This window comes from Nelusetta ayraudi, unplaced genomic scaffold, assembly GCF_046127955.1.
Source record: "Nelusetta ayraudi isolate G7.1 ecotype Tasmania unplaced genomic scaffold, CSIRO-AGI_Nayr_v1 ptg000016l, whole genome shotgun sequence".
NCBI classification, from domain to species: Eukaryota; Metazoa; Chordata; class Actinopteri; order Tetraodontiformes; family Monacanthidae; genus Nelusetta; species Nelusetta ayraudi.
In genome coordinates, this window is record NW_027466066.1 from 3,401,316 (window position 1) to 3,428,192 (window position 26,877).

At 47.0% G+C, this 26,877-nt stretch overlaps 1 protein-coding gene across 1 annotated transcript; it reads left to right on the forward strand.

Annotated features, from left to right (window-relative positions):
* The first annotated feature begins 1,556 nt into the window (after positions 1-1,556).
* On the forward strand, positions 1,557-23,975 carry cacng3b (calcium channel, voltage-dependent, gamma subunit 3b). The gene is made up of 4 exons (XM_076023903.1): positions 1,557-2,182; positions 14,756-14,839; positions 16,946-17,086; positions 19,710-23,975. The coding sequence occupies exons 1-4, from the start codon at positions 1,966-1,968 to the stop codon at positions 20,216-20,218; spliced, it is 951 nt and encodes a 316-aa protein (XP_075880018.1). The 5' UTR covers positions 1,557-1,965; the 3' UTR covers positions 20,219-23,975.
* Positions 23,976-26,877: the final 2,902 nt, after the last annotated feature.

The following is a 26,877-nucleotide window of genomic DNA, read 5'->3' on the forward strand; positions in this document are numbered from 1 at the left end:
GGCTGCTGCTGCTCCTTCACATGTGACGGGTCCTGGGTGCAACCACGCCTTCGCCCTATAACAGCTGGGATCGGCTCCAGCATCCCGCGACCCTGAGAGCAGCAGAAGCGACGATTGACGACGGTGTGGATGGGTGGGTTTGTGTAGCTTCGTGGCTACACTACCGTGTATATGACTCACGGTGTGATTGCTTCATGCTTCTGCGCTCTCTGTTGATCACTCGTTCGAACCGTCTTCCTCCAGGAGAGCGTTTTCAGGACCTTTCCTCCTGTGAAACTCGGAAGCCCTTCAGGATCCCTATAAGCCCGCATGCTTTATATATACTGACGGCGCTCCGTCGGTGGGCGGGACGGTGAGCGGTGACTGCACTCGATTAGCTCCTGAGGGGCGCTGTCACTCAAGAGCCCAATCCGAGATGAGCGGCGCGGCCTCGGGCGGAGTTTGAGGAGACGCGCGGTTACTTTTAGTTTTGTGTTTGGTTGGGCCGAGAGGAGGCGGAAGAGGAGGGGGAGGAGGAGGGGGAGGAGAAAGGCGAAGAGGGGGGAGGAGGAGGAGGCGGCGGCGAGCGTTGTCATTTTCTTTTTTTTCATTTGTACCAACAGGCACGTTTTCTCGGGAGCAAACCCAGGCGGGTGAAGCTGTCCTACAGGCTTCATCAGCGGGCGGCGAGAGCAAACAAAGAGAGCTGATTATTCTTTTCCCCCATTTTTGTTTTTGTTTTTTTCTACATACGTCTGATTTCGTCTCGATCCTGTTTCCGATCCTCGTTGCGCGTTTGCTCGAGTGTCTGTAGCCTGGACGCGCGGGAGCGGTGGGGAGAAAAAAAAAAAAAAGCATGCCAGCGAGTCAACAGCTGGACCGGAAAACACACGACGGATGTCGTTCAGCCTCGACTCGTCGTCGTTCGTAGCCGACGCCTGGGCTCCATTTGCGTGCTGCCAGCCGTTCGCCCAAATCGTCGGGAAAGAGGCGACGAACCGAGCGCAAAGGCTCACATCGCATCGCATCGCGGCGCGGCTCGAAGCGAGAGGCTGTCGAAGAAGGCGAACCAAGCCCGGCGGTGAGTGAGTGAGTGAGTGAGTTAGTCAGAGGAGAGAGCGGGCGTCACGGTGATAGAAGCAGGTTCGAAATAGCCCGACTTGATTTGTGCCGTGTGGTGACGCCAGGATCGCCTCTGCATCGCATCTCGACGTTTTGTTTTTTTTTTTAAACCAGGGAGTCGGCCATGTCAGAGCTTCTCTGTTGGTGGATAACAGATTAACCAGGGAGCTGCTTCGGTAGAGCAACAGCAGAGGAGGAAGAAGAAGAAGTTGAGGAGGGAAGGGAAGGAGACTCGGTGATCTGGAGGATTTTTCCAATTTTTTTTTTTAATTCATTTTCTTTCTTTTTTGCCGAAGCCGGGAGAGACACTGAAGAGGTGGCGGAGGTGGAGGTGGAGGGCAGAATGTGGCGTCGGCTGCTCCCACTGCCTCTGACTGCGTGAGGTCAGCGTTGTATCGCGGGCGGCGGTGCGGTGCAGGGAGAGACAACCGGTGGCACTTAAACAGGCGGCGAGAGTGCGTGGCGCGCGCGAGGCTGTGCGCAAAAGGGGTGGAAAAAAAAAAAAAACAACCAAAAAAAAAAGGGTGTTGGTGTTGGTGAAAACCGGTTTCGGATGCGCGAGAAAGTGACGTGGCGCGCTCCCACCTCCACCGCCGCCCTCTGCCACGGAGCCTCCGGCGGACAGCACCGGTGACAAGCGCCTCGAAAACACACATTTCCTCCGTAAAACCAAAAATTTGCCTGTCTGTCTGTCTGTCGCTCCGACTCCCCCCAACCCGCCCACCCAAGTCTCGCGGGCATAGAAAAAAGCAAATAAAGACGAGGTGAATCCAAAACAGAGGAGAAGGAGGAGGAGGCGGAGGAGGAGGGAGGAGAGGGGGGCGGAAGACGCGAGAGATTAAGGCAAAAACCGGAGCCGCCTATATGAAGATGCTGATGTGTGACCGCGGCGTCCAGATGCTCGTGACGACGGTGGGCGCGTTCGCCGCCTTCAGCCTCATGACCATCGCCGTCGGCACCGACTACTGGCTGTACTCGCGCGGCGTCTGCCGCGTCAAGAGCAGCGGCGACAACGACACGAGCCGCAAGAACGAGGAGGTGATGACGCACTCCGGCCTCTGGCGAACCTGCTGTCTGGAAGGTACGTGATCAGTCTGACCGACTCCGAGGTGCCTCGGTGGCTTTTGTGTGTGTGTGTGTGTGTGTGTGTGTGTGTGTGTGTGTGTGTGTGTGTGTGTGTGTGTGTGTCCGTTCGCGTGCCTGTCTGCCTCTGTGTCACACGACAAACACAACCCCCGAGAAACACACGCACGCACGTACGCACGCGCACACACACACACACACACATGCACGCAGCCGTGCAAGTCCAAGCCAGCAACGTCTCCCACGGCAGCGCCGCATCGCTGAGGCTACAAATAAAAACACTGACAGGCACAAACACACGGGGCGCTTGGCAGCGCTATCAGACACTCAGCAGCAACACTAACAAGTACCTGGATCAGCTGTTGCCAGGACTCGCACGCACACACGCGCGCACTGCAGCGCTGTTTGGAATTTCTGCTTTTGAAGCCATCTTGTTGTCTCGTATTATGTCTCGGTTTTTTTCTTCTTCTTCTTCTTCTTCCTCTTCTTCTTCTTCTTCTCCCATCCCCCCCTTTCCAGGAGACACTAATTTTGAACAGCAGGACACAGCTTTGGGCTGGTGCTCAGGTGTTCATTTCGGCAGCCATGCACTGCAGTGGCAGCGGGTGTGGGGGGTTCGATGCAGTCATGGGTGTCTAAAAAATGTGGCAACACCATCGTTAAGATGCGAGAAATGTGACCCCTGCGACTTACTTTGAGTTGTTGTTATTTTTGCGGGGTTGAAGTAGCCTTCTTTGCAGTAATATAGTGATTTTTTTTTTTTTTACAACAAAAAATAATAGTAATCATAGCACAGGAATGAAGTTGTGTTTGTGTGTTGAAAGCGACCACCGAGGTTTAGTTTTCCCTTTTCCGTGGCACCTTGACTTCCAGTGTTTCACCAGTTCTGTGCCATCAAGTCGCCTCGGCCTGTTAAGATGCAACTAAGCTGCAACTCATTTAAAGCTGCAAAATAGGTGACGGCACTTAGACTGCTCTGATGAATAAGATTGCATCCAATTCAAAGGCATTAGATGTTTTTTGTTTTTTTTTCCCGGTTATCTGAAATCACCCTAGTGAGGCCCCTGGCTTTTCCCACATGCTTTGCTTTTTCCTCTGCTGAATCACAAAATGAATCCAAAGCGCCATGGCGGCATATTAAAATGTGGGGTTTTTACGCAACGGATGGGTTAATCATTCATACATATGTCGAGATCAGACCCGCCGGTTTACATTTTTAACCGCAGAAGTTATTTATTGATACCTGGCAATCTTGGTGCCACTGCACAAGGACATAACGGCCCGTGCGATTTTTTTTAATGTGAAGCAGCTGCACCTCCTGCATGTATCACTTCCAAGAAACGCAAGGTCAAATATTTCTCGAACCAGACTGAAAGTGAGAGAAATTCACTGTGTGATGTGGTAGCATAAATGCTATTTGTCTCATTAAAACACGACAGTTACTTATTTTAGCGATTTTTGAACAAACATTCCACGTCCATTGATTTCTTTAGGCATTACACATCGGGCCTTTAGGATAAATATTATAACCAGATTATGTTTTCAGGATTAATTATGAGTTGCCAAGAGTCATTTTTAAATTGATATTTTCCAATTGGATGCTTCACGAGCGTGTAATTCATTTCGTGATTTGACTTTGATGCTCGGAAAATTGTTTGCAGAGATGAAACTTTGGTTTCAATTATCATTGAACACATACGTTGCCTCTGTGTGTGTGTGTGTGTGTGTGTGTGTGTGTGTGTGTGTGTGTGTGTGTGCTAGGGTTGGGGTTGGGAAAGAAAGAGATGCAGCCAAACATAACCATCTCATTCTGGGGGGCAAAGGAGGCTATTACAGGGCCAGATGGTGCAGGTATACGACTTTAATGAAAACGCACTGTAATTTACACACACACACACACACACACACACACACACCCACGCAAGCGCGCGCGCGCGCGCACACACACACACACACTTGTAAATGAATGAATAAATAGACAAATTTGTGGATAGTCCCAAACCTCCACATAAGCACAGCTGTGGGAGCAATATGCCAAGTTAACACAATGTCAGCGCAATGTCAGCTTGCACGCGCACACGGACAGTCTCGAAAAACATGCACCCGCTAATGCGCACATGCATGCATGATGACGTGAGTGAGTAACTTGTGTTATCTCTTCGCCCCACACTGCCCATCTTATCCTCCTTCCCCCTCATTGCGGGTCCCCGGCTGCCCCAGTTTTTATAATTCATAAACGCCTCATAAACTGACAGGAAATGGATGTTTCTGACTCGTGTACATGTGGCTTGTACTCTGGCTGACATCAGAGAGTGAGCGAATGAGAGATAAGAGCGAGAGTGGCGGCTGGAGAAACATCATGTTCTTGCAGGAAATGTATAGAGCAGTCATGCGTAGTGCGCTGCGCGCCATTTGAGTTGAGCATGTGTTAAAAGTGATAAAAGCTCAAGAAAATGAATCGTGTACTTTAAGACTGGAATTCTTTTTTTTTTCAACGGATGTTCTTTTGGTGACAGTAGCTGCGTTTCCATGACAGTTTTTCGCAAAGTAAAAGCTAATTTTTTAAAAATTTCGACGAAGTACAATTGCGATTTGCAGGTGCTTCCGTTGAATGGTGTGAAGCGCATAAGCCGTAATTCTCGTCCCACGAGATTTATGAGACTTACGTTTGCGATCGTTTGTTTACGTTTGTTAGCTGGTTGTTAGCTGGAATCGCAGCTAGTGTTTTATGTCTCCTGTGTTGGATTTCAGCTTTTTTTTGTAAAATATAAAAATGTTAAAGTTTGTGAAGCATATTTGGATCTATATATGATCATATATATATATATATATATATATATATACATATATATATATATATATCATTTTCACTACTATCACACATATCACTACCAAAGAAAAGTCCCACCTACAATTACTTTGACATATGTAATAGGTAGTTTTAATATTAAGAAAAATAATAATAATAATGCATTTTTTTAAAAAAAAGTGATATTAGCCAAGAATGTGTCTTAACCAGAAAAGGCCTGAAAGCTGTTACTGGGGTATATGAGGAAAATCAAATTCAAACCATCTTGGCTCAAACAAAAGTGCTGGTGAAATATCAAAATCAAGGATGAGAGCCGTTCAAGCATGCCCTTAGGGAACATTTGCTAAATTCCCTGGATTTATCTCACACGTGCATCTAGTAGGAGAGCCCGTGGCGAAGATTGCTGAAAGGGATACAAAAACTTGGAGGGTGACTGGACGAAGCTGCTGCCTTTCACATTCAAGCAGACCAGTTACATGTGGTGCTGCCAATTTTGACGATTAGCCACAGATTGAAGCTTCCTTTTGGTGTGATCGCAAACACCGCCTGGCGTGGAGCTCGGAAATGCCACCAATTACTGGGGGGGGGACAGCACTAATCTCTTTAGCATCTGTGAGTTTCACTTCCTGTTTTCCCCTTCATCTTCTGCTGTCTTTTTCTTAAGGACAGCTTTCCGAAAGATATTGATAGGTAGACTGACAGACAGATGGCTAGATACTTTATTGTCGTTGAGATGCCTGACGTGCTATAGGGTCAAACATCTTCACATTACGAGCGTCATACAAAAATGCCACACTTAAAATGCTGAAAAATCAAAACTTGAGAAATGTGTAAATTGTGAAGATACCAACGACGTAGTTCCTCCTTGGTTTTGTTACAACTAGAGAGACAGTAGCTGCGTTTCTAAAATATTTCTAAAATTTCGACAGAGTACAATTGTGATTTGCAGGTGTTTCCATTGAATGGTGTGAAGGGCATAAGTCGTAATTCCCCTCAAATCTCGTCCAACTTTGAGGAGAATGGAGGTACAAAATGTTTTGCGATAAATCTGCATTTCGATGTTGTTTGCTGTCAAGAATGGTTGTTATATTTTTCTCTTTGATTACTTACTAAAAAATATTTTGCATTTTGTCTCCTCCACCGTCCAATCATAACGCGCCATTTTCACTTGAAGTGAACTGGTCACAAGACCTGGTCACCAGACTGCATTTACACGTCTAGTGACGTGTAAATGCACTTTAGGTGTTTCCATGAGCAGTTTTTTAGGGGTCATAGAAACCCAGCTACTGATTGGCAAGATGGATGTTAGAGATCTGAAGGTGGAATTCTGAAGGATTTATGCGCTGGGTAAGTTGAGTGACGGAAAAGGGGAAGAGTTTGACGTGAGATGGAGGAGGTTGAAGATAATGACAAATGGACCGCTGTCAACATGTTTGCTGAAAGCACTTGCTCAACAGTAATTATAACCCAATGAACGCTACAACTTTGCCGTAGGTGAGAATTCAGAGCGACGGGACCTAAGAGACGTGTGTGCTACAAAACCTCACCCAAGTCCAGCGATTTCACAGACGTTTTTTGTCAAATCTGGCTTGGCTTTTTCCTAGCGTATCCAAGGAGGCGCTCTCTAGCCACCGACCGTGTGCGTGTGGTCATATCAGGATTCCCGGCGTGAGGCGAATGTGTATTTCGTGTCTCTGCAGTTGCAGCGAGGTGTTAAGTCCTCCTCCGTCCCAACCCCCCCTTGTGATAAATGAGCGCGAAAGAGGCAGGAAATGAGAAGAGAAGGAAGGAGGAAACGTAAGGAGTGAGCGGTAGAGGATGCAGGCAGGGCGGGGATGAGGCAGAGTGTATTGCGTGAGCGCGGTGGGCAGGTGGGCTGGCTGGCTGGCTGGCTGGCTGGATGACTGGATGGCCGGCTGGCCGGCCGGCCGGCCGGCCGGCCGGAAAGTGATTGATGAGCCGTGCACGGCCTCCGTTGCAGTTGAATCTCCGGGGAGCGTTTGACCACGCCACGGATCTGAACGATCACCTGGTAATAGAGAGAAGGAGCAGGGTTTTAAAACAGAGACGCTCTCGGGGGGGAGGGGGGAGCAGGAGATCACCTGGGTGGCCGTCGGAGGATGGGGAGAAGAGGGAAGGGGGGGTCAAAGGATGAATCAGAGATCATTATCGTCAGCGGAGATGCTCTCATGCATGGAAAAATGTCATTTCCCAGTTTGGGATGTAACTGTATCACTAGGTTATACAACAAAGTCGTGTTGTTATTGTGGATACTTGCAAATGATTGTTTTTTTTCAAGCTGTAGAAAGATATCTCATAAACACGCATCTATATCCTACCCACTATTCTTTTTTGTTCAGTATTTAATCAATCAAAGCATGAAGAAGACAAAAACAGAAGAAAAGAAAGCAAACATCCATCTTGTATCCATCCAAAATCTTGTGAGTGAACAATTGTTTGTACGTACGCAGTGAGGCGCATGTTCTCATGTCTTCCCCACAGCTGTTGCACAGATTAACTCCTTTCACTGATACGCAATGTGTTTTTGCATTTGTATGCACATGCTGTTTTTTTCAAACCTAAATATTCCCCTGAGATCATGTTTATTTCCCCTCATCTGAAACAACATGTGCATGCCATGTGGCAACTGATGCTGGTTTGCTTTAATTTAAGGTTCAAGATCTTCACGTTGCCGTGTCCCTTATTTCGGTGGCAAGGGAAAAAAAAAAAATCCTGCTCCCACGGACGCAGTCGTAGCTGCGCGTCAATATCCATTGTTTTTAAATCAGGCATCCGCCTACTTTTAGGGAGCGCTGCGCGGCACGAGCGTGCACCCGTGCCAGCTCCAGGGATGAGAGGAGATGACGCAGAGGTTTCGGAAAAGCCGTTTGGATCGTCCGTTCCGGTAACGAGCACCGCAGGAGTTACGGAGGGAAGGAGGCGAGGAGGAATTTGAACCCGGGACTGGAATGTAAAAAAGAGGGACTTTTTTTTTTGTTGGAAAAAAGAGTCTTTGAGGGGGAACAGACTGAGGGAAGCGTCGGGTGGTAGAGGGGGAGTGTTGGGGGGGGGGGGGGGTTGAGGTGTGCAACCGAGCAGAACCTGTCTCGTTCCCTTTCATCAGCCATCACTGTGGAAACTAGCCTCTTCCTCTCTCCCCCTCTTCTTTCTCACGTCTTCCCTCCCCTTCGCCGGGGAAGAGGCAATCGGGGAAGGAGGGGGAGGGGTGGGAGAGGCGGGGGCGGCTTGGGGGGGGTGGGGAGGGCGGGAGAGGGGGAGGTAGAGTCACCCACACCGAGCTGTCAGAGGCGCTCTGAGGAAACAAGCGGCGCAATTTGCTGTGCTTTTCAGCTTCCTCTCCTCGCTCTGGCTCACTCCCCTTCCCTGCTCGTCTCCCCTGTTTGCTAGTTGGCAAGTGTGTGTGTGTGTGTGTGGGCGTGCGCCAGTTTCCCGTTCTCACAGGCGTGACATCTGGACTGTACCTCTGCTGATTAGGGAAGATTCCCTGTAGGGTTAGGCGTTAACTAGCAGCAGTCGGTGTTGTTTTTTTTTACGCCCTCCTATCCCAAAGTTTCACGCTTGGTTTCTCCTTAAAATGCAATGGGTGTGCTCAGACATTGTGCTTGTGTTATTATCATGTCCCACCACAATTGCTTGCCAAGCCAAGTTTTTAGTCGCTCTTGCTGTGGTCTACCCCGAAATCTACTCGATTCAGAATCATGACTTTGGTTCAGGTGTTCACAATTATTAGGTGACGGCCTGTGACACTGATGTTGGCCAGCTACCCGTGGGATACCTTGAGGTGAAACGAATACATTCATGCTCATTAAACTGTACATCCTTCATTGATTGGCTTATTTTCATGGACCAAATCCTTGAAAAGTGGTTCCACTGACATCTCGAATGATCAGTCGGAATATCCAAAGGATGCTGAGCACACAGTCGTCATTGGCTGCCCATTAGTTTTTCACATTTAGCCGAGATGCCAAAGGGCCCCTGAAACGTTTGGAAACCGCCAAGTGTACCTTGAACCGTCACAATCTGCGATCCGAACCCAGCATCCGTCGGAAACGATCTGGAGTGCCGTTTTAAAATGGTTCGGACAGAACCGCGGAATCTTTGGGAGGGACGAGGGTTTTGTCCTTTCGCGGCAAATGGTAATTCATTTTGCTGCTTCCTCGCTATTTGCGCCTGACCTTTTCGCAGTGCTTTGCAATGCTGCGGGTGTGTGTGTGTGTGTGTGTGTGTGTGTGTGTGTGTGTGTGTGTGTGTGTGTGTGTGTGTGTGTGAGAGGGGGCGCCGCACGTCTGGGTTGGGGTTGGAGTGGTGGGAGGGTTGTGGGGGCTGCGACTGCGTCCGCCTGATCAAGGGCGAACATCTGGCGCCTCACGGAGCGGCTCGTCACAGATGTGGCGGGCTCGGGTTGCGGGGGTTAACTGGACACAACGTTTTTTTTTAAACCCTATTTTTTGTTTGTCTCCCTCTCTTAACCTTGATTCAGTGCCGTTTAATGCCTGGGAATGTTTTTTTTTTTCTTGTGAACTCGGAGTGGGGTTTTTTTTGGGTACGTTTTGATTCGAGATGGTTGAGCACGTTAGTTACGCAGATGTCGGCGGGGGAAGGGAAAGCTCAGGAGAGTAGTGGTTGTGGTAGTGATGGTGGTGGTGGTGGTGGGGGGGGTAGCAGAAGGCTTGGAGGTGTAAAAAAAAAAAGAGACAACGCTAACCAAGGAAAGCGCTTGTTGTCGCTTAACGCGCCGCCAGGACCCGGTGACCCGGGGTTCTGGTTGGACTCTGCCTCCTCGTCTCCGAGCCCTTTGATTGGCCGCGTTCCGTTTGCGCTCCCTCTCCCGCCCTCGTCTGTCCGCTGTGGCGCGTCTCCTATCAGTCAGAGGTCTTCATTATATTAATGTTCTTCCTATGTTTCAACATGAGCCACGTTTTCTTTCCCCTCCGTCACCGCTGCAGTTATTACGGGCCGTTCCTTCCGATCGCGTTACGTCACGGTCGCGATGCAGCGCAACGTTCAGAGGCCACGCACGCGGTCACGTAAGTCGTATTTTGAGGAACGACGAGGAGACACGAGATTTGGAGAGGGGGAAAAAACGCATGCACGCGCACACACACACACACACTGAGGCACTTTTGTGCACTCACTGGACTCCCAACCCTATTGGTCGTGCCCCACGATGCCTTGCCACGGCTGTGGATTGTGCTGGCCCTCAGGCCACATTGACCTTTGTGAGGCAAATGTCTCCTGATAGATGCTTCCAGTGTGTAAGCGCGCATGGGTGCATGTGCAAAAATAAACAGTTCATGTATGATTTTATCGTGTCGTCTGTCCGTTTTGCTTGGCAGTTTTCCACTCGAGTGATTCGCATCGCGCGACTAAAGGCGTCCACACGTGGACATACATATTCAAAGTATGAGTATGCTTACCCAGCCCCAAATTTGTACTGAGTTATAAAAGGAAACAGACGCATAATAGAGTAAGAGGATAGGAATTTGCTTTAACACACTACAAAAGCAGGAAGCTTCTTTTAAAGACACAGCTTGTGTAGTTTGGTAGCCTCCAGTGGTGGGAATGCATATTGCAAAGAAATGTTCTCCTGTTTACTCATTGTGTCTGACGTACTTGCACCTTTGTCTTTAATTTGGATCAGCTTTTTATGTATATATGAATTATCATTAATGAAACCTCTCACTTTTATTTGTTAAGGGAAAAAAAAAAAGACAATATAAGTGCAAACTCCAAACCAGAACAGATGGTTTACAGCTTTGTGAAACACATAGTAAAGAGGGCGCTATGTGCGGGCTCTTGAGCAGCTTGTGAAATTGTTGCTAGCCAATGTTGTTTGTTTGTTATTGATTGCATTCTGTTTTACCTTAAAATATATGAATTACTTCTCCAAATCAAAGGAGTATTGCATTTGTTGTCTGGAAGTGTACCTTGTAGCTCATACAGTATGCAGCAGAATCTGACACCAGTGTTAGAGGGGACCTACATTGAACAACCAGAAAACAACAATATGATTGAATGCAACACTGAGCATATTTTACACTCTTCTGGCAGGTTGTCCATAGATGACTTTGCCTTTTCCTACAAGTTATTATGATGTGAAAACCTTTTATCCAGATCTGACGCTGCAAAGCCGATTGCGAATGATAATGTTGGGGAGGACTTTATGTCCTAAGACCGGCTGACATAATTTTCTGAGAATGTGGCTGTGCTCATCCAGTAATGAAAGAGATCATTAGGAAGTGCACTGTAATTGTCCTTCAGTCTGAGTAAGATGGTTGCTTGCTGAAGTCTCATGATGAAGCCCATAATTACAGCAATAGGCTCTGCTACGGTGAACGACTTGTCACTATCCTACACTTGAGTTGCATCCTAATGAGGGATATTAGTTAAGCCGCTAATCAGGATGACATCATGGGGGGAAACTGGGAGCGCAGGTTTGAGTGAACTTGAAGAGTTGTGTTTAAAGCTTATGTTTCTTTGAATAGTCACAGAGTTTCTTAGTGAGGATATATTAGAGATCATCGGCGTAAATTGTCATTTGTGAGGCTTTAAGTCTTCCATAACTTAAACAGTTGTGAATTATTTGGATCAGTAACCAATCAGAACCGGATCACCTGAGTCCTTTGAGTCAAATGAGTTAGTGCTACCTTTGCAATGTGTAGGGATGAATGTCTGCCTTGATTATGAAAGGAGTTTTGGAAGCGTGTGATTCAGCAAACCCCAAGGTGAAGGGAGTTTGCATTGGTTCTCGCCACTGTTGAATCTACTTCCTGGAAGAATCGTCTTTGTGATGCGGCACCTTTCGTGACTGTGTATCCAGTAGTGTTGGATGCTTTGACTCGTTTAGCCACGTCCCTTCCCTTAGGAATTCAGTTTATGGTGCAATATCTGTCTTGTAGGTGTGACCGTTGTTGCCAGGCAGGGTGAGTGGGATGTTTTATCAGATTATCCAAGTCTTTGTGAATGGAACAAATGTGTTAATTTGTGTTGTCTCCGATTGTGGCATTCAGGTTAATGCAGACCAAGGATTTTCCAACTCTGAATTGATCTCCAGTGTCGCGCTAATGAGCTCAGAGGCCATCTGTGCCCTCTGCTGCGTGATGGCTTTTGGCTAACGTTGCGTTATTTTTCCCTGAGCTTCTGTAACAACCATGTTCGCTCCGACAGCTGAATAATTCCTGTACACTGTAGGTGCCTCTTTTTTTTTCCCATTTCTGCCCCTTTTCTCAATGGTCAGTGCTCAGCCAGAACTTGTTAATATTCAAATTAGCTAGTTGAGAGCTAGTTTCGCCGAAGTTGTGATTCACGGCCAAATCAATTGGCATCTATTCCTGCAATACGCTGGCTTGGACATTGAGACAGAGATCAGATTGATGTTGACGGAGGCGGGGGGGAAAGAGGCACAGGTATAACTTACAACAGTAAAGCAGTAGTGCAGCTGCATTGGGCCCCCACGTAGACGTGCCTAGCATCAATGTTATGGAAGAAGTCAGATCTTTATTGTTATGGAAGATGATCGAGATTCAGGCATCTAGTCTGTGATGGGAGCTCTGTCAAATTTGGGCATTTTAAATTCACCCAACGACATTCTTTTCTTTTCAGTCTGATCTGAACGACACATCAATTTAACTAGTTTGTTGTGCTCTATGTTGTGTGCGCACGTCTGTGTGTGTGTGTGTGTGTGTATGTGTCGCAGCGATTCCTCTTTGATGATATCATCGCCGGGTTGTGACACTTGACTTAAGCCTGCGCGACAGCAAGTGATTCATTCACTGATACAGCATTTTGTCTCGTGGTGGCTCGCCACAATGCTCTTTGGAGACATGGAAGACACACTGCATAGACACACAAACGAACACACACGTTTTTCTGTCCCCCTATTTTTTGCAAAGATGTTATTTTACCTAACCCGTCCTTCACCTAACTCTTCACCCTGGAATATAAAGATACATTTGCGTGAAAAATTGAAACTCTATTGTCCTTTTTTGCCCCTCGTCTTTGCTGCTACGGTTTGCTGTCACTGCTCATCTCAGCTGATTGGCTGAATGCATCTCAAAAGCCTATTGTGACAAGTCCTAGCAGTCTATCTGCTAATGAAGTTTTAGCCAAATAGAACAGAATCCCATGAAAAATAAATTGGGTAAAAAAAAGACACACGGACACATACAGGGGCCATATATAGAACACGTACACCTAAAGTACATATGCTTTAGGTTGCCAAATACAGTTTTCAAGCACCATCCATAAATGTCCTCTTGGTCAATTTGCATGCTTGCTTCGAGGGTAGTTCCGATTCCTGCTGGCATTAGCGGGATGAATCCATTCATGAGTGATGTTTCTGAGTGCGAGCGCTGGAAAGGAGCTCTTCCTATGCAAATAAGCAATTAGGTTGAGTCATCCGTTGTTCATAAGCAGCCTCCATCCTTCCACTTCTCCGTCACTCCGACGTGCCGTTTCATCACCGGAAAAAAAAAAACCCCTCTTTTTAACCACCATTGCTTCCCTCCTCCTCTTCCTCCGCCTCCTCCTCCGTCGTCCTCCCTCATCTCTCCTTCTTCCATCCCCCATAAGCCGCCGCCGCCGCCACCCACTATTTTTCCCGCTCTCGCATCCCCCGTGGTGTTGACCATGTGTGAATGGGATTGAATGATGGTTGGGAATTAAAGCTACGAGCAGGATACACACACACCCACACATAAATATATACACTTGCACACGCAGAAGGAATGCTGTGCGCGCGTGTGTGTGTGTGTGTAATGTATTGACGAGGATGCAGTCTCCTACCAGTGTGCCGGGTGTCAGGCAGAGAGTGACTCATTCCCCTTAATGCGGCCCACACAAACACGCACGCACGCACGCACGCACGCACACACACACACACACACGTTGCACGATCGTGTTTCTCCATCTTTGTGAGGACTTTAAATTGACCTCTATTCAATTTCCATCCAATGAGTCCTGTCTTCACTTTGACTTGTTACAATCCTCAAAATGCCATCTTTCCTAGTGTGCGCACACGCACACACATACACAAGCATGCACAAAAAGGATTTTACTTACATGCATGATTGATTGTGTTCATGTATCAGTTCAATGAGCTGATGTGTGTGTGTGTGCGTGCGTGTGTGTATGCAGTGAGTGCGATAAGACGGCGTTCAGCACACACACCCCGAAGGCGACGGCTCTGTCCTGCATCATCTGCCGTTTCCCTCTTGCGTGCATCCACCCCCCCCCACCCCCTTCATGTTTTTTTTTTTATTTATTGAGCACACACACACAAACATGTTTGTGATGGATACGATTTTCTCACTCGGAAACTGTGATTAAGTGCTGCAATATCGTAGTACAAGCATGAAAAATGCACAAGTAATTCTTTTTTTTTTTTATTTCTTTACATCATTGCAATGTACAAAATCACCATTAAATCAAAAATATATTTGGATGATTTTCAGCATACATCCAACACATTCACATATTTGTTGCAATATTAGGTGTAACTAACCGGACAAGAGTTAAATAAATGATTAATTGATTCATTACATCAGTCTACATAATATCATTTTTGTAATTAGGACATCACAAGTCAATTTGTGTGTGTGTGTGTGTGTGTGTGTGTGTGTGTCTGTGTGTGAGTGAGTGTGTCGGGTTTTTGTGTCTTGCCTTTTTACAAAGAAAGTGCTTTATTTTCTTATTGACAAGTGATAAAGATCTGGACTGATGTTGGTTTCTTCCCTCCTGCAGGAACGTTCAGAGGTGTGTGCAAGAAGATCGACCACTTCCCGGAGGACGCCGATTACGAAGCTGACGCTGCCGAGTACCTTCTACGTAAGAGTGATGTCACACAGTGTGCACACACAGACACACACACACACACACACACACACACACACACTGCAATGTTTTCAAAATCTGTGGCCTTTCGAGCCCTGTCTGTACTCTTGATAAAGCGGCGAAGATGTGACGTGTGCATCAGTTACAGTTAAACAATCAAGCAACCACCTTTGGTCTCACGTTAAACTCAGTTAAAATTTTAGAAAGTGATCATATCAGTAAATCACACATGTGCGATACATCCACAGTTTCATCCGCAAACCGGAATCTATAATCCTAAAATATTGGTATGTAGCTTAAAAATACTGTATCATGTTATTAACAGCTCGCAAGCGAGTATTTATAGCATGATTTAGGCTTGTTCTTGTTCCTTTGAGAGGAAAAGGGCCTCTTCCCTGTTCCACAGTCAACGCCGGACACGGAAAAAATGGGAACAAAAATGGAGGGGGTGGGAAAAGGGGGAAGATGTGCTTCTTTTTACTTGCTCCACTGAACACGGAGCATCTTCCCCAGAGGCAGCCAATCAGGACGCAGGCCTCTGAGCTGGCCAGCCAATGGAGAGAGGGGACCTAGTGACCGCCACTGTATACAGCCCAGGGTTGTGGGCCACGGGGGCGGGGCTTATATACATACCGTCGCAGCAGTGCCAGTGGTCAACGCAGCTGTCAGTTTTAACTGCGTCCTGACGGCTGAGAAAACAGATCGACTCCTCAATGGCGTCTCACTCACTTTTATTTTGATTCAACCATCAATCAGAGGAGTTTCTGAATGATCGGCTGTTTGCAGATCTTTCAAAAAAAAATAAAAATTCCCCAGCGTGGCGTCGCATCGTGCACACATACGGGCCGCTGACAAACGCTTCACTCCTCCCACGCACTCGCTCCCGTCTCCACTGTTGTTTGTTGCCGCGCATATGTCGGCGTGACTCCATCTGTCTGTTTTCAACCGCCGCATCCGCCCAGCAGCTCCCTTTCACTCGGCGCTCCAGCGCCTCCTGTGTGTCCGCGTGAGCGTCTGCAAAGGCGGGCCTCCTTTTCTTTCATCTGTGTCGTCCTGCATCCAGATAGGGATACAGATCGAAAGGAAAGCACGTGCGCTAATCTCTTTAGCATTGGCGAGTGTCAGATAGACAGATAGACAGGTAGACAGGTAGATAGACAGGTAGGTAGGTAGGTAGGTTTGCTTTTAAAGGCATAATTTGTTGACCACAAATGGTAATTAAAAGTTATTTTCATCCTTATATGTGTTGTTATCAATGTGGTGAATGAATGAATGAATGAATGAATGAATGAATGAATGAATTTTATTATTGTGTCATGTCCAAATAGGACCCATTCCTTTCGGGACTATAAAACACTACAAAAACCGTACTAAAAAGCATGTGCGCTAATCTCTTTAGCATCTGCAAATTTCAGATAGATAGATAGATAGATAGATAGGTTTGCTTTTAAAGGCATAATATGTTTAACACAAATGGTTATTAAAAGTTATTTTCATCCTTATATATGTTGTTATCAATGTGGTGAGTGAATGAATGAATGAATTAATTAATTAATTAATTTTATTGTGTCACGTCCAAATAGGAGCCAACCCTTTCGGGATTATAAAGCAACACAAAAAACGTATTAAATCATAACGTTCACTTCCTGTAGATGACGCCACAATTCACTGTAGGTTAACATACAAATAAAAGAGTAAGTAAAAATAAAAGAACAACCGACTTAATGTCTCACCGAAATGTATTTTATGTTGTCTTAGCCCAGGCTTAAATATTCGGCAAGGGCAAATACCTTGTAATCAAGAAAAAAACTAAACACTTTAGTCAGTCTGCATCATTCAGCCACATCAAGTCAACAGTTTTACACCGATCAAACAACTTCTGACACAACTCACGGTACAAAGGGCAATAGTATTATTACTATTATTCTATCAGAATATACACATGTGCAATGCTTTTGCTTCCATCTCCAACATTCCAATTTCTCCATAAAGATATTTCAAAAACTCGATTTCAAAGTGTGTTCAAACGATGAACGTGCTCTTTGCCGCGGCCACCAGCGCCTCCTCACCCGTCCCTGTCTGGTCTGTGTTTGTGTGAAGGTGCTGTGCGCGCCTCCAGCATCTTCCCCATCATGAGCGTGGGCCTGCTCTTCCTGGGAGGGCTGTGCGTCGCCGCCAGTGAGTTTTACCGGAGCCGACACAACGTCATCCTGAGCGCAGGCATTTTCTTCGTCTCCGCAGGTCAGTGTGCGCACCACGCGTTTTAATGGTGGAGCTTCTCTTCTCTTCCTCTTCTGGAGAGGAGCGTTGGCCGTTTGTGAGCTCAGAATGTGGTAAAATTGTTGCTTTCAATGGAAAGGCCCGTGATTTCCATGCCGATGCTAATTCCCGATCATCCTAAGGATGCTAGCTGATCACGTCTGTTCCGCAGATATGACACAGACTCCTTTAGAATAATATTTGCTCTTTGGTTATGACACTGATTCAACATTTTTTCATTTTTTCATTCTTTTCTCTATTTTCCATTGTACTAAAATATTGAATTTTGTTGTTGTTGTTGTTTTTTTGTTTTTTTTTTAAAGAAAAAATAACTTTATCCACGGATCCAAGGGAGACTTGCTAAAGGGATAGTTTAAAATGTTGGCAAATTTGCCCAATACCTTAACCCCTATAGTCATAGGAGTGGGTACATTCCCTTTACTTCTCAGTGCCTGTTGGTTTGAGAGTCAGTGAACCAAATGGAGGTTGACGGAACAGGTCATCCTACTTCAAAACCCATCCAATACACAATCCAACAACCTCAGTATGCTCACATAATGTCATCTTTTGCGTATTTGTCTAACAAGAGGAAACAAGCACTTTGAATCACGCCGGTATGCATTTCCCGTCTGAAACATCCATTTCTGACCCGGGCGGAACAGCAGAAGGGAGCATGTGGGTTAATGTGGGTGACTCTACTAAAGGAAATTCCACTTGGAGACTTAAAAGTGACTCTTAATGCAAAATACATCAAATGCATGGGCTTTTTTTTTATTTATTTTGTTCTTTAGCGAGATAATGAACCAAATGTCAAACCAGACCAAATGCTGGGCCTGTTCAACAAGGCTCTTGATGAACTGCTGCATTTTACACGGCAATGTGGGATGAAGCTGTAATTGCGTTGCTGTGGGGCCGCTACAAACGGAGGGTGTGTGTGGGGGGGGGGGGGGTTTGCGGCCCTCAAATATTTGTCGTAAAAGCCCATCAGGCATCCAAAGCACACAGGAGTGTCCGCACGCGGCGCCAGAGTGTATAAATTGACACTGCGGCTGATTAATCAATGAGGGAGAACACGGCAACGCCGCCGGGATGCGCCGTGAGTGTGTGAGAGCGTAAACAAATACATACTCACACATGCAATCCATCACATTAATGCTGACAGCCTCATAAAGACGCCTGCGCGTGCGCGCCGCAGCACCTCCTCACACGCATAGGGGTTGTAATTGCTGTTTAGTGGCATGTGTACGGTCCCTTTGGGTTTTGTAGTCAATTCATGCAGCCAATTTGGTAATTATTTACCACAGTAGTATGGCGCTGGTTGCGGTTAATTACAGCGGGCTAATTGTCCCCATCCTGTGCGCTTCACTACGCCGCACGCTGGACTAATGATATGAAATAAGGGGGCGCAGCTGTACGCAATGACTCTTCGGCGTCTCCGCGAAGACCCCCTTCCGTGCGTTCCATTCAGGTTTTTGCTCCGTCACTCAGTCTCCCACCACTTTCCCTCCACAGCATTTGCGCTGCTTTGACAAACTCGCCGGCGTTTTTTGGACTTTCTTGAGCTGAACGGTTTTCTGAAAAGAAAAGACAACGCTCCTTCTCTTTTGTGGATTGAAGTTTGCGTCATGTTGATTTTTTTCTCAATTTGGCAGAAGCGCAGCCTGCCAAAAGAAATCAGAAAAGAACAAGTACAAGCTGGGCTCCGATTGTGCTTACTTGGAGTGCACAAGTGTGCAAATGCAGTGCACATGTTTGGGAGTGGAACGAGTTGCATGTAATGTTGTTAACGCAATTTAATTACAAACAGAAACAAAACGTGTAATTAAAAACAGTTACTTGTGGAATTAATCATGATTTCAATTTTAAATTCATCTGAACAATTACAATTATGTTTAATTTTGTTGTTGTTGTTGCTTTGAATGATTTTCTCATGCAATGGGTTGGCACGAGCATCGTTCTTTTCTGTTTCCTTCCACAGACCACAGAAGTTTGATACTGTTCTAGTTAGGGATGTTAACAATTAATCGATTATCGATTAACTGTCAATTAAGAATTTAATCGATTAAATTAAATTACTCGCAATAATTGAACATTTTAAACACAGGTAGTTAATATAACAGTGTAGTGGCGGGAAAGAGCATTTGACCTGTAGATACTGTGATGGTCATAACATACCTAGAACAAGTTACTTTTAGACTTGTTCTAGGTTTTTTTCCATTGTGAAATTTAGGTTCTCAGTAAAAATCGCTGCTTATCAATTAATCGTTAATCCATCGATCAACTAACGATAAATGAATTAATTGATCATTTGCATCCCTAGTTCTTGTACTTCTGATTGGTTCTCCTGTCAAGCTGGGGATTGCAGCGCCCTCTACCTGCCAGTTGAATTGTCTCTCTCTGTTTTGAGCACTGCTGAGAGCACAACACTGTCAGGCCTAGTTTAGAAAAGTAGTCAAAATGTAATTAGTTACATTACTTTGATAAGATAGTACTGTTACATTTTCAACAACACTGGCAGTGCAGTTGTCTTGATTGTTCTTGGTTTAGTCGGAGGTGACACGCTGCACTACCGTCCCTCATCGTCTCTCCATTTTTACCCCCCCAGGGCTCAGCAATATCATCGGCATCATCGTCTACATCTCGGCCAACTCGGGCGACCCGGGTCAGAGCGACAGCAAGAAGTCCTACTCCTACGGCTGGTCCTTCTACTTCGGCGCGCTCTCCTTCATCATGGCGGAAATGGTGGGTGTGCTGGCCGTTCACATGTTCATCGAGAAGCACCGCAAACTCCGGGCCAAGTCCCGCACCGAGCTCATCAAAAAGTCTGCCTTCAGCCGCATACCCTCGTACCGCTACCGCTTCCGGCGCCGCTCCAGCGTGCGTTCCTCGGAGGCCCCCAGCCGAGACGCCTCGCCCCTGGGGAAAGGCGGCTACACGGGGCCGGCGGCCTCCGAGATGCCCATGTACACGCTGAACCCGCGCGAGCCGGGCAACGCCACTACCAAATCCGGTGGCATGGGCGGTCTGCTCAACTCCGAGAGGGAGTTCCTGCAGAGCAGCACGCTCACCAAAGACTACAGCAAAGACCCCAACCGCAGGACCACTCCCGTCTGAGAGGCCACGGCCGAAGATGTTGCCCAGTCGGAACGAGGAGGAGAGAGGATGGATGGATGGATGAATGGATGGATGGATGGATGGATGGCGCGGGGGGAGTGCGAGCGAGCGAGTGAGAGCGAGACACACAGGGACGAGAGGACGGGATGGGGTTTGATAAAACTTTGACTGCGAACTGTGAACTTTTAGCCTTTGAACTGTGAATCCTGAGCCCTGTGACAAGTGCGAGTTGTGTAGCAGGTTGGGGTTTGGACGGGAGAGGTTGCTCCCAACTCTACCACGTATCACTGTAGTTTACGCTGTAAAGTCCTCATGTACGAAGGCGTATTTCAGTTGAGTCTCCAAGTTCGATTCCCATCTTTTTAAGGAGGAAGAATATTTATTGCAAGAGGGTTTGTTTTTTTTCCTTTCGGGGCAACTTCTCCTTAAAAAAAAAAAATGTAACAGGGCGAGACTATGTGATCTTTTGCCCACGTGGCCTCTGCTGTCCTCCTGACCTTTCAAGAAAAGCCACAGAGTTGAGTGATGAGTTCAGGGAACGGCCTCCGAGTGGGCGCTTGCGTTTGAAAGCGCGAAAGCTAACACCTCGGGGGCGGAAGTTGTGATCGATTCACTTTCAGTTCGCCGGAGAGTGCCCGTCCAATTTGCGGCACGCTCGTCGGCGCTGGTTATTATTTTTTAAACATAATCGTGTATATATTCATATTAACTGACAGAGTCACGGGACGGCTGCCTTCACATAGTGACCGAACTGAAACTGAATTGAGCTCATCCTCGCTTCCATTTTGCCCTCCCTCGCCATCGCTCCGATCCCAGGGGTTCGACCTGCGAGGTGGTTTTCGTCTTTGTTTTTTTTTTACCCCAGATCGTCCGTTGGGGAACGCTAACTGAACTGAACTTTTAGGTGACTCTTAGTTTCCGATTGTCATTTGGTGCTTCCTTTAAAACCCCCTTTCTTCCCCCCCCAAGCCGCACGCGCGTCATCTCTTGGACTCGGCCGAAAAACTAAAAAAAAAAAAAAAAAGAAAAAGAAAAAAGAGAGAGATGATCAAATATCTGTTTGTGTGTCCACACTCGGTCATCACCTTTCACCCCCCTCCTCCCAACACTCTTTTTTCTTGCCCCATGATCCACCTCACTGCCACCATCTAAACTCCTCCTCTCACCCGCCCCTTATATGGTCATGTCTTCCGTCGGTCGACGCCCATTGGTAGGCTAGCAGCGTTTGTCGGAGGTTCAAGGTTGCAGTGGAAGAGGAGACCGCTGAGCTGTGAATACGCTTTAAAGGCAGAGCCAAATAGACACGCCTTTATCTTTTCGTTTCTTATTGATGGTTTTATTCGCCCACTACCTCCAGACGAACACCTTTCAAAAAAACAACAAAAAAAAACGCAAATTTGCCATTTCTTGCCCGCTGCGGAAATAAAACCACGTCTTTCTTCAGCCTCCAGAACGCATATCTCTCAACCAGCGCAGGGTGTTGGGCGGTGGGGGGAGGCTCAAAGACAGATAGATGGGATTGGAGGAGGGCGCGTGCATTATTCAGAGGACATGTGCTCCTTCCGCCCGGCTGTCACTCACCAGGTCGGCTTCCCCCCCCCCCTGTTCCCCTTTTCGTCTTTATCTTCCGTACGTGTGCACGAACCGACGTGCATTCCCGAGAGTTCCCTCCGACGTGCCCAGGCAGTCGTGGTCCCGTTTGCCTCGTCTCTTCCTTCCTCCCCGACGCGCAAACGGGATTATTAGACGGATGTGACGCCGACTTGGTGACAATTTTCTTTTTTTAAAAATCTAAAAAATGTTGCTCTCCCCAGTCGGCCGTGTGCAAGCAGTCGACTTCCCAGCGTCGGTTTGGCGTTAAGGCTCTTTGCTGCTTCACCGCGATCACTGGATGCACCTGATTTACTGAGGAAGTTTCCAGGCAAATTCTTCTTCGCCTCTTAGTTTTGCAAGACAACACACACACAGGAAAGAAAAAAAAAGATTGGGGGGGAAAGACTTTAATCCGTGCAGCGTCGGGGAGATTAATTCGACAAAAAAAATAAAAATTAGGCTTATGTCAGCCTGTGATGCTCTGCAAAAAAATTAAAAAAAATTAAGCATCGACAGAGGACGCTCAGGCGAAGCTTCCGAGGCCTCGAGCGTCACTGGCTGTGAGCTATGTGTTTCCAAAAGCTGCGATAATGGGATTTAAGAAGTACACAATAACGTATCTGTGACACTCTCTCAGAAAAAAGACACATTATCGGGCTTTATTTTGCTCTTCACATCACATAATATTTGCCGTTAATTGGCGATTTGTCTGTTGTGACTTTGGCCCAGTGTCAGTGTTGGTAGGAAGGCGATTCTCGGCTGTTCGCGCAGCATAGCACGCGCATTCAAGAGGAAAGGGGTTGTGACGCAGCAGGCAAGGGGCAAAATAGCCATAAAAGTGTGACGAGCTAGTGTAAGTGTTGACATTTACTTGTGTCTTTTCCTTCTCAAGGCCACCAATGCACTGTTTTGTAACAAGCTAAATATGAAAGTACACAAAGCTGACACCAACCGCACCGCCACTGAGAGAGTTATTAACATGCCCTGATAATAAAATGTGTTTTCAAACCTCAGTCATACTGTTTAATTCATGGCGCCGCTGTTTTAACCACTGTCTGTTGCCATAACGGGAGCTGAAAGGGACGAGCGTGCGTCGCCGCGGACTTGCTCTCGCTGTCCGCCGCGTGTAAATATTAATTTTGCAAGCTAACTACAACATCAGCAGTTGTCATGGGCTGTGAAAGCGGGGTGTGAGGGTGGGGGTAGGGGGGGGGGAAACGCTTTTCTCAAAGCAAGGGCTTTTTAATTTTTAAAGGACAGGAGCACACAAGGGCTTTTTATGCTCGGCGCTGCAGCAGCATCGCTTTAAGGGCGTTAACGTCGGCGGCGGGGAGGGGAAAAGTACATTTGCACAGGAACAACTGTTTTTCCTTTTTTTTTTTTAAATCAGCTGAGTAGCTAGCTAATGATGAAATGCGCTTCTTGCAACAAAAAAAAAACAACTAGACCAGGCTAGACAAAACCGCAAAAGGCCCGTACACTCCTCTACCCATGCTAGCTACAGGTTAGCTTCAGGCTACTGGTATTTATTGCCGTTGGCCGACTTCAGCCTAGGTGGGAAACCTTCTTAAAGTGCGTTGAGGTGACGAATACTGCCTTAAGCACAGGTAGAATGAGCTAGGAATTACCTAAGTCAGCTTGTAGATCAAAATATTACCGAACTGGCTAGCCAAATATTAATCAAAACGTTAAAAAAAAAAAAAAGAAAAAGCCTCCAGGTTAGCTTTAGATGACAGGTTTATCGCTCTAACTTACTCGTCTTCGCATAGGTACTTCCCGCAACGTACTGAATCAGCAGCAGTAGCAGCCATGTAGCTCAGCACATCAGAGGCCCCCCCCCCTCCCAACCCCCAACCCCCGACCCCCCCGCGCCACCCCTGCGCGGATCCTGAGGGGTCCGTCAGGGGTCAGGGTTTAAGGACCGCTTCCATGAGCCATGTCAGCATTGACCTTTCAAACCATGCATGCCACATCCATCCGCTTCCAGTGCTTACATTTGCTTTATCGCTGCCCGCGCCTCAAACGGCACCCTGGGTCTCTGCGCTCCATGCGGAAGGTGGGACTGCTTGCTTGAAAAAAACAAACATATATGTATTTGTGTGTGTATATACATACATATATATATATATACATATATATATATATGTATATATACATATATATATGCATATACATATATATGTATATATATTATATATATACATATATAAATAAAACAAACAAAAAAACAAGGCCTTACTTCTGAGGGTGTGTTGGCCCACAAGGCTGAGCTTCGTGCCATGATGTTTACTCCACCAGAGCGCAGGGTTCCTTTTTGAGAGCGCACCTCTGTCCTATCTTTTTACCACCATACAGCTACGATACTCCGATATCAACTACAAATAATTGTATCATTAGTTAAAAAAAAAAAGAAAAAAGAAAAAAAAGAACGAAAGAAAGAAAAAAAAAGGTGAAAAAATTCCACTCTAAAGGTGCCACCGTGCAGAGGCCGGCGACAGCCTCTGTCGTATAATATGGTAATTATTACTCTATTGAAACGAGCGGGATGGGGGCGGGGTTTCATCGAGAGGGGCGGAGTTTGGGAGCGGGGAGGTTGTAGTCTTTGTAATATTATTATATGATCCTAGTTTTATTTTCTACTTTGACGTGGTTTGTGAGATTGTGTCGTTTTAATCCCAGTCGAAGACTCTGGCGGGAGGAGGAGGAAGAGGAAGAGGAAGAGGAGGCAAAGTGCTCGGACGATCTCGTACGGACATGGACCTCGGCTCACCGGAGGTCGCAGATTTGCCCGTGGAGGCTCTCGTTGCGCAACGTGCAATACACAGACACACACACAGACACATCCGGAGCGAGGCTGCTGCACTCACGAGGACCTATAGGTTCAAGGCCACGCCTCCAATGACGAAGGGGCGTTTGAAGTCTCAGGCGAGGCACGGCAACCGCAGTAAAAACTAAAAGTCAAGAGTTAAAATTCGAGCAGATTTGATCCCTGGAGTTCCAACGCAGCCACCACAATTATTCTTATTATTGTTTCTCGGAAAGAAGTGAATTTTGCTCCTCCATTGAGACTCTTTTGGCACTCAAATAAAAATTCACTCACAAGTAATATATTGAGGCATTTAATCCCCCCTCTCCCCCAAACAGTAAACTTGGAAGAGTTCCAAGTAAAGATCTCCGCCTTAAATTCACTTTTTTCTTCGTTCTGAAAACCAGACCGACAAAATGTGTTTTTTGAATGAATAAGTCATTTAAAAACACACACGCACACACAGACGCACACAAACGTTGTTTTGCAGCGACCTGGCTTGAAAGTAGGTCCTCGGGAGGGCGGCCACGCAGCAAAAGCATCACGCAGCAATACACCTGCCTGACGCGTTACGCGGAAGTTTTCATCTCCAGTTGTGTCCGCTGTGGGGGGGCGGGGGGAGCGTGTCCTGTTATGAGTAAGACAAAAAAAAAAACAACAACAAAAAACAATTGCTGTGTCATGTTTAGGAAGAAAAAAAATTCAACTTTGTAAGTGTGCTGTTGGGGGTTGGGGGAGGGGAAAGAGGGGACTACAAGCTGTTTTGTGTTGCTGACGTACGTGTGTGTGTCTCTCTCTCTCTCGCCTTCTCTCTCTCTCTCTTTCGCCCTCCCCCTCTCTCTCTCTCTCTCTCTCTCTCTCCTTATTTGGGACTTGAAGTACACTGAGCCAGCCAATCGAATCACGGACGACCAGTCGAACCGTTTGAGAAATGTGAATTTTTCACGGAGTAGCTCCGAGACAAACACGCAAAACAGTACACACGTTGCACTCGACACGCACGGCCACACACACGCACACACAAACACGGACACACACACACACATTGACATGTACAAGGTTACTGTGCGAGGAGGGCTTAAGGGTGGAGTTATGTGCCTGCATGTTTGCGTGCGTGCGTGCGTGCGTGCTAGCGAGCATGCCTGAGCAAGCGCGTGTGTGTTTGAGAGAGTGTGTGTGCGTGCGTGCGTGTGCACGTGTGTGTGTGTGTGTGTGTGTGTGTGTGTGTGTGTGAGTGTGTCTGTGCAGTTAGCCTCTCCTAGCCCGTGCCCCCAGTGCCTGCCTGTCCTGCCTTTAGACAGCTCCCAGATCAGCCATGATGGGGCTTCTATAGCGTGACCTCCTCTGTGTTCCCACGACCTTTAACGGTCGCAGCGGGATGAGTTTTTTCGAGCTACCTGCCCCCCCCCCCCCCAATCATTCCTCTGCAGCCATACAAAGAAACAAGGACTGTTCTGGACAACGTCGATTTTTTTTTTTTTTTTTTTTTTTTATTATTATTTCAATTCTAAGAGGAAGGTCTTTTATTCTTCTTCTCCTCCCCCTTTTTTCTTTCTTTAACTCTGTTAGCATTTTATCCTCACACGCACACACAAACACACACACACACCTGGTGCTCAGGGTCTCTGCCTGCAGGACTGATCCGGGATCAGCAGAGGGGACTCGGTTAGGAGAGAGTGCGATCTCCTGAATTCCCAATGACCGTTGGTTCTTGAGTCGGTGCAGCCTGGGCGCAGCCTGCTGCTCCTTGTGTTCTCAGACTTGCTCTCAGATGACGAGCACGTTCACACACACACACACACACACACACATAAAAGAGTTACCACAGCTGACCCGCTTGCAAACCCCCCCACTTCCAATTTATCACGGTTTTAGCTCTTTTTCTATTGGGGCTTTACACCAATCTAGGGTTTCACATCTATGACGATGACAGGAAGGTTCCAGGCGGTGTTGTTTACATGCAGAGCGGATCCGAGACTGCCACAGTTGACTAGCCATGGACGCAAAAGAAAGCCAAAAATGGCTGGACGAGAGTTGCACGCCACATCAGGTGTGTTCGCTGCGCGGCAGCATCAAAGCTCCCTGAGTTCGGAGGAAAGTAGCGACGTCGCTTTTCCCTTGAGATGAGGATCTATTGATGTTTGCTACTGTTTAAATCCCACCCTAATGTTTAGCGATGTTGGCGACGCCCCTTTTTCTGGATCACTCGGCAGACCTCTGGGTTTTTGCTTGTCCGTCAAAAGGATACCACACGAGAGAG

What these genes read in the sequence shown, in the direction of transcription:
- cacng3b (XM_076023903.1), top strand. Translation starts at nt 1,966, where the DNA reads ATGAAGATGCTGATGTGTGACCGCGGCGTCCAGATGCTCGTGACGACG. An exon ending in CGCTGCCGAGTACCTTCTAC is followed by an intron (nt 14,840 to 16,945) that starts GTAAGAGTGATG and finishes GTTTGTGTGAAG; the next exon opens with GTGCTGTGCGCGCCTCCAGC. An exon ending in CATTTTCTTCGTCTCCGCAG is followed by an intron (nt 17,087 to 19,709) that starts GTCAGTGTGCGC and finishes TTACCCCCCCAG; the next exon opens with GGCTCAGCAATATCATCGGC.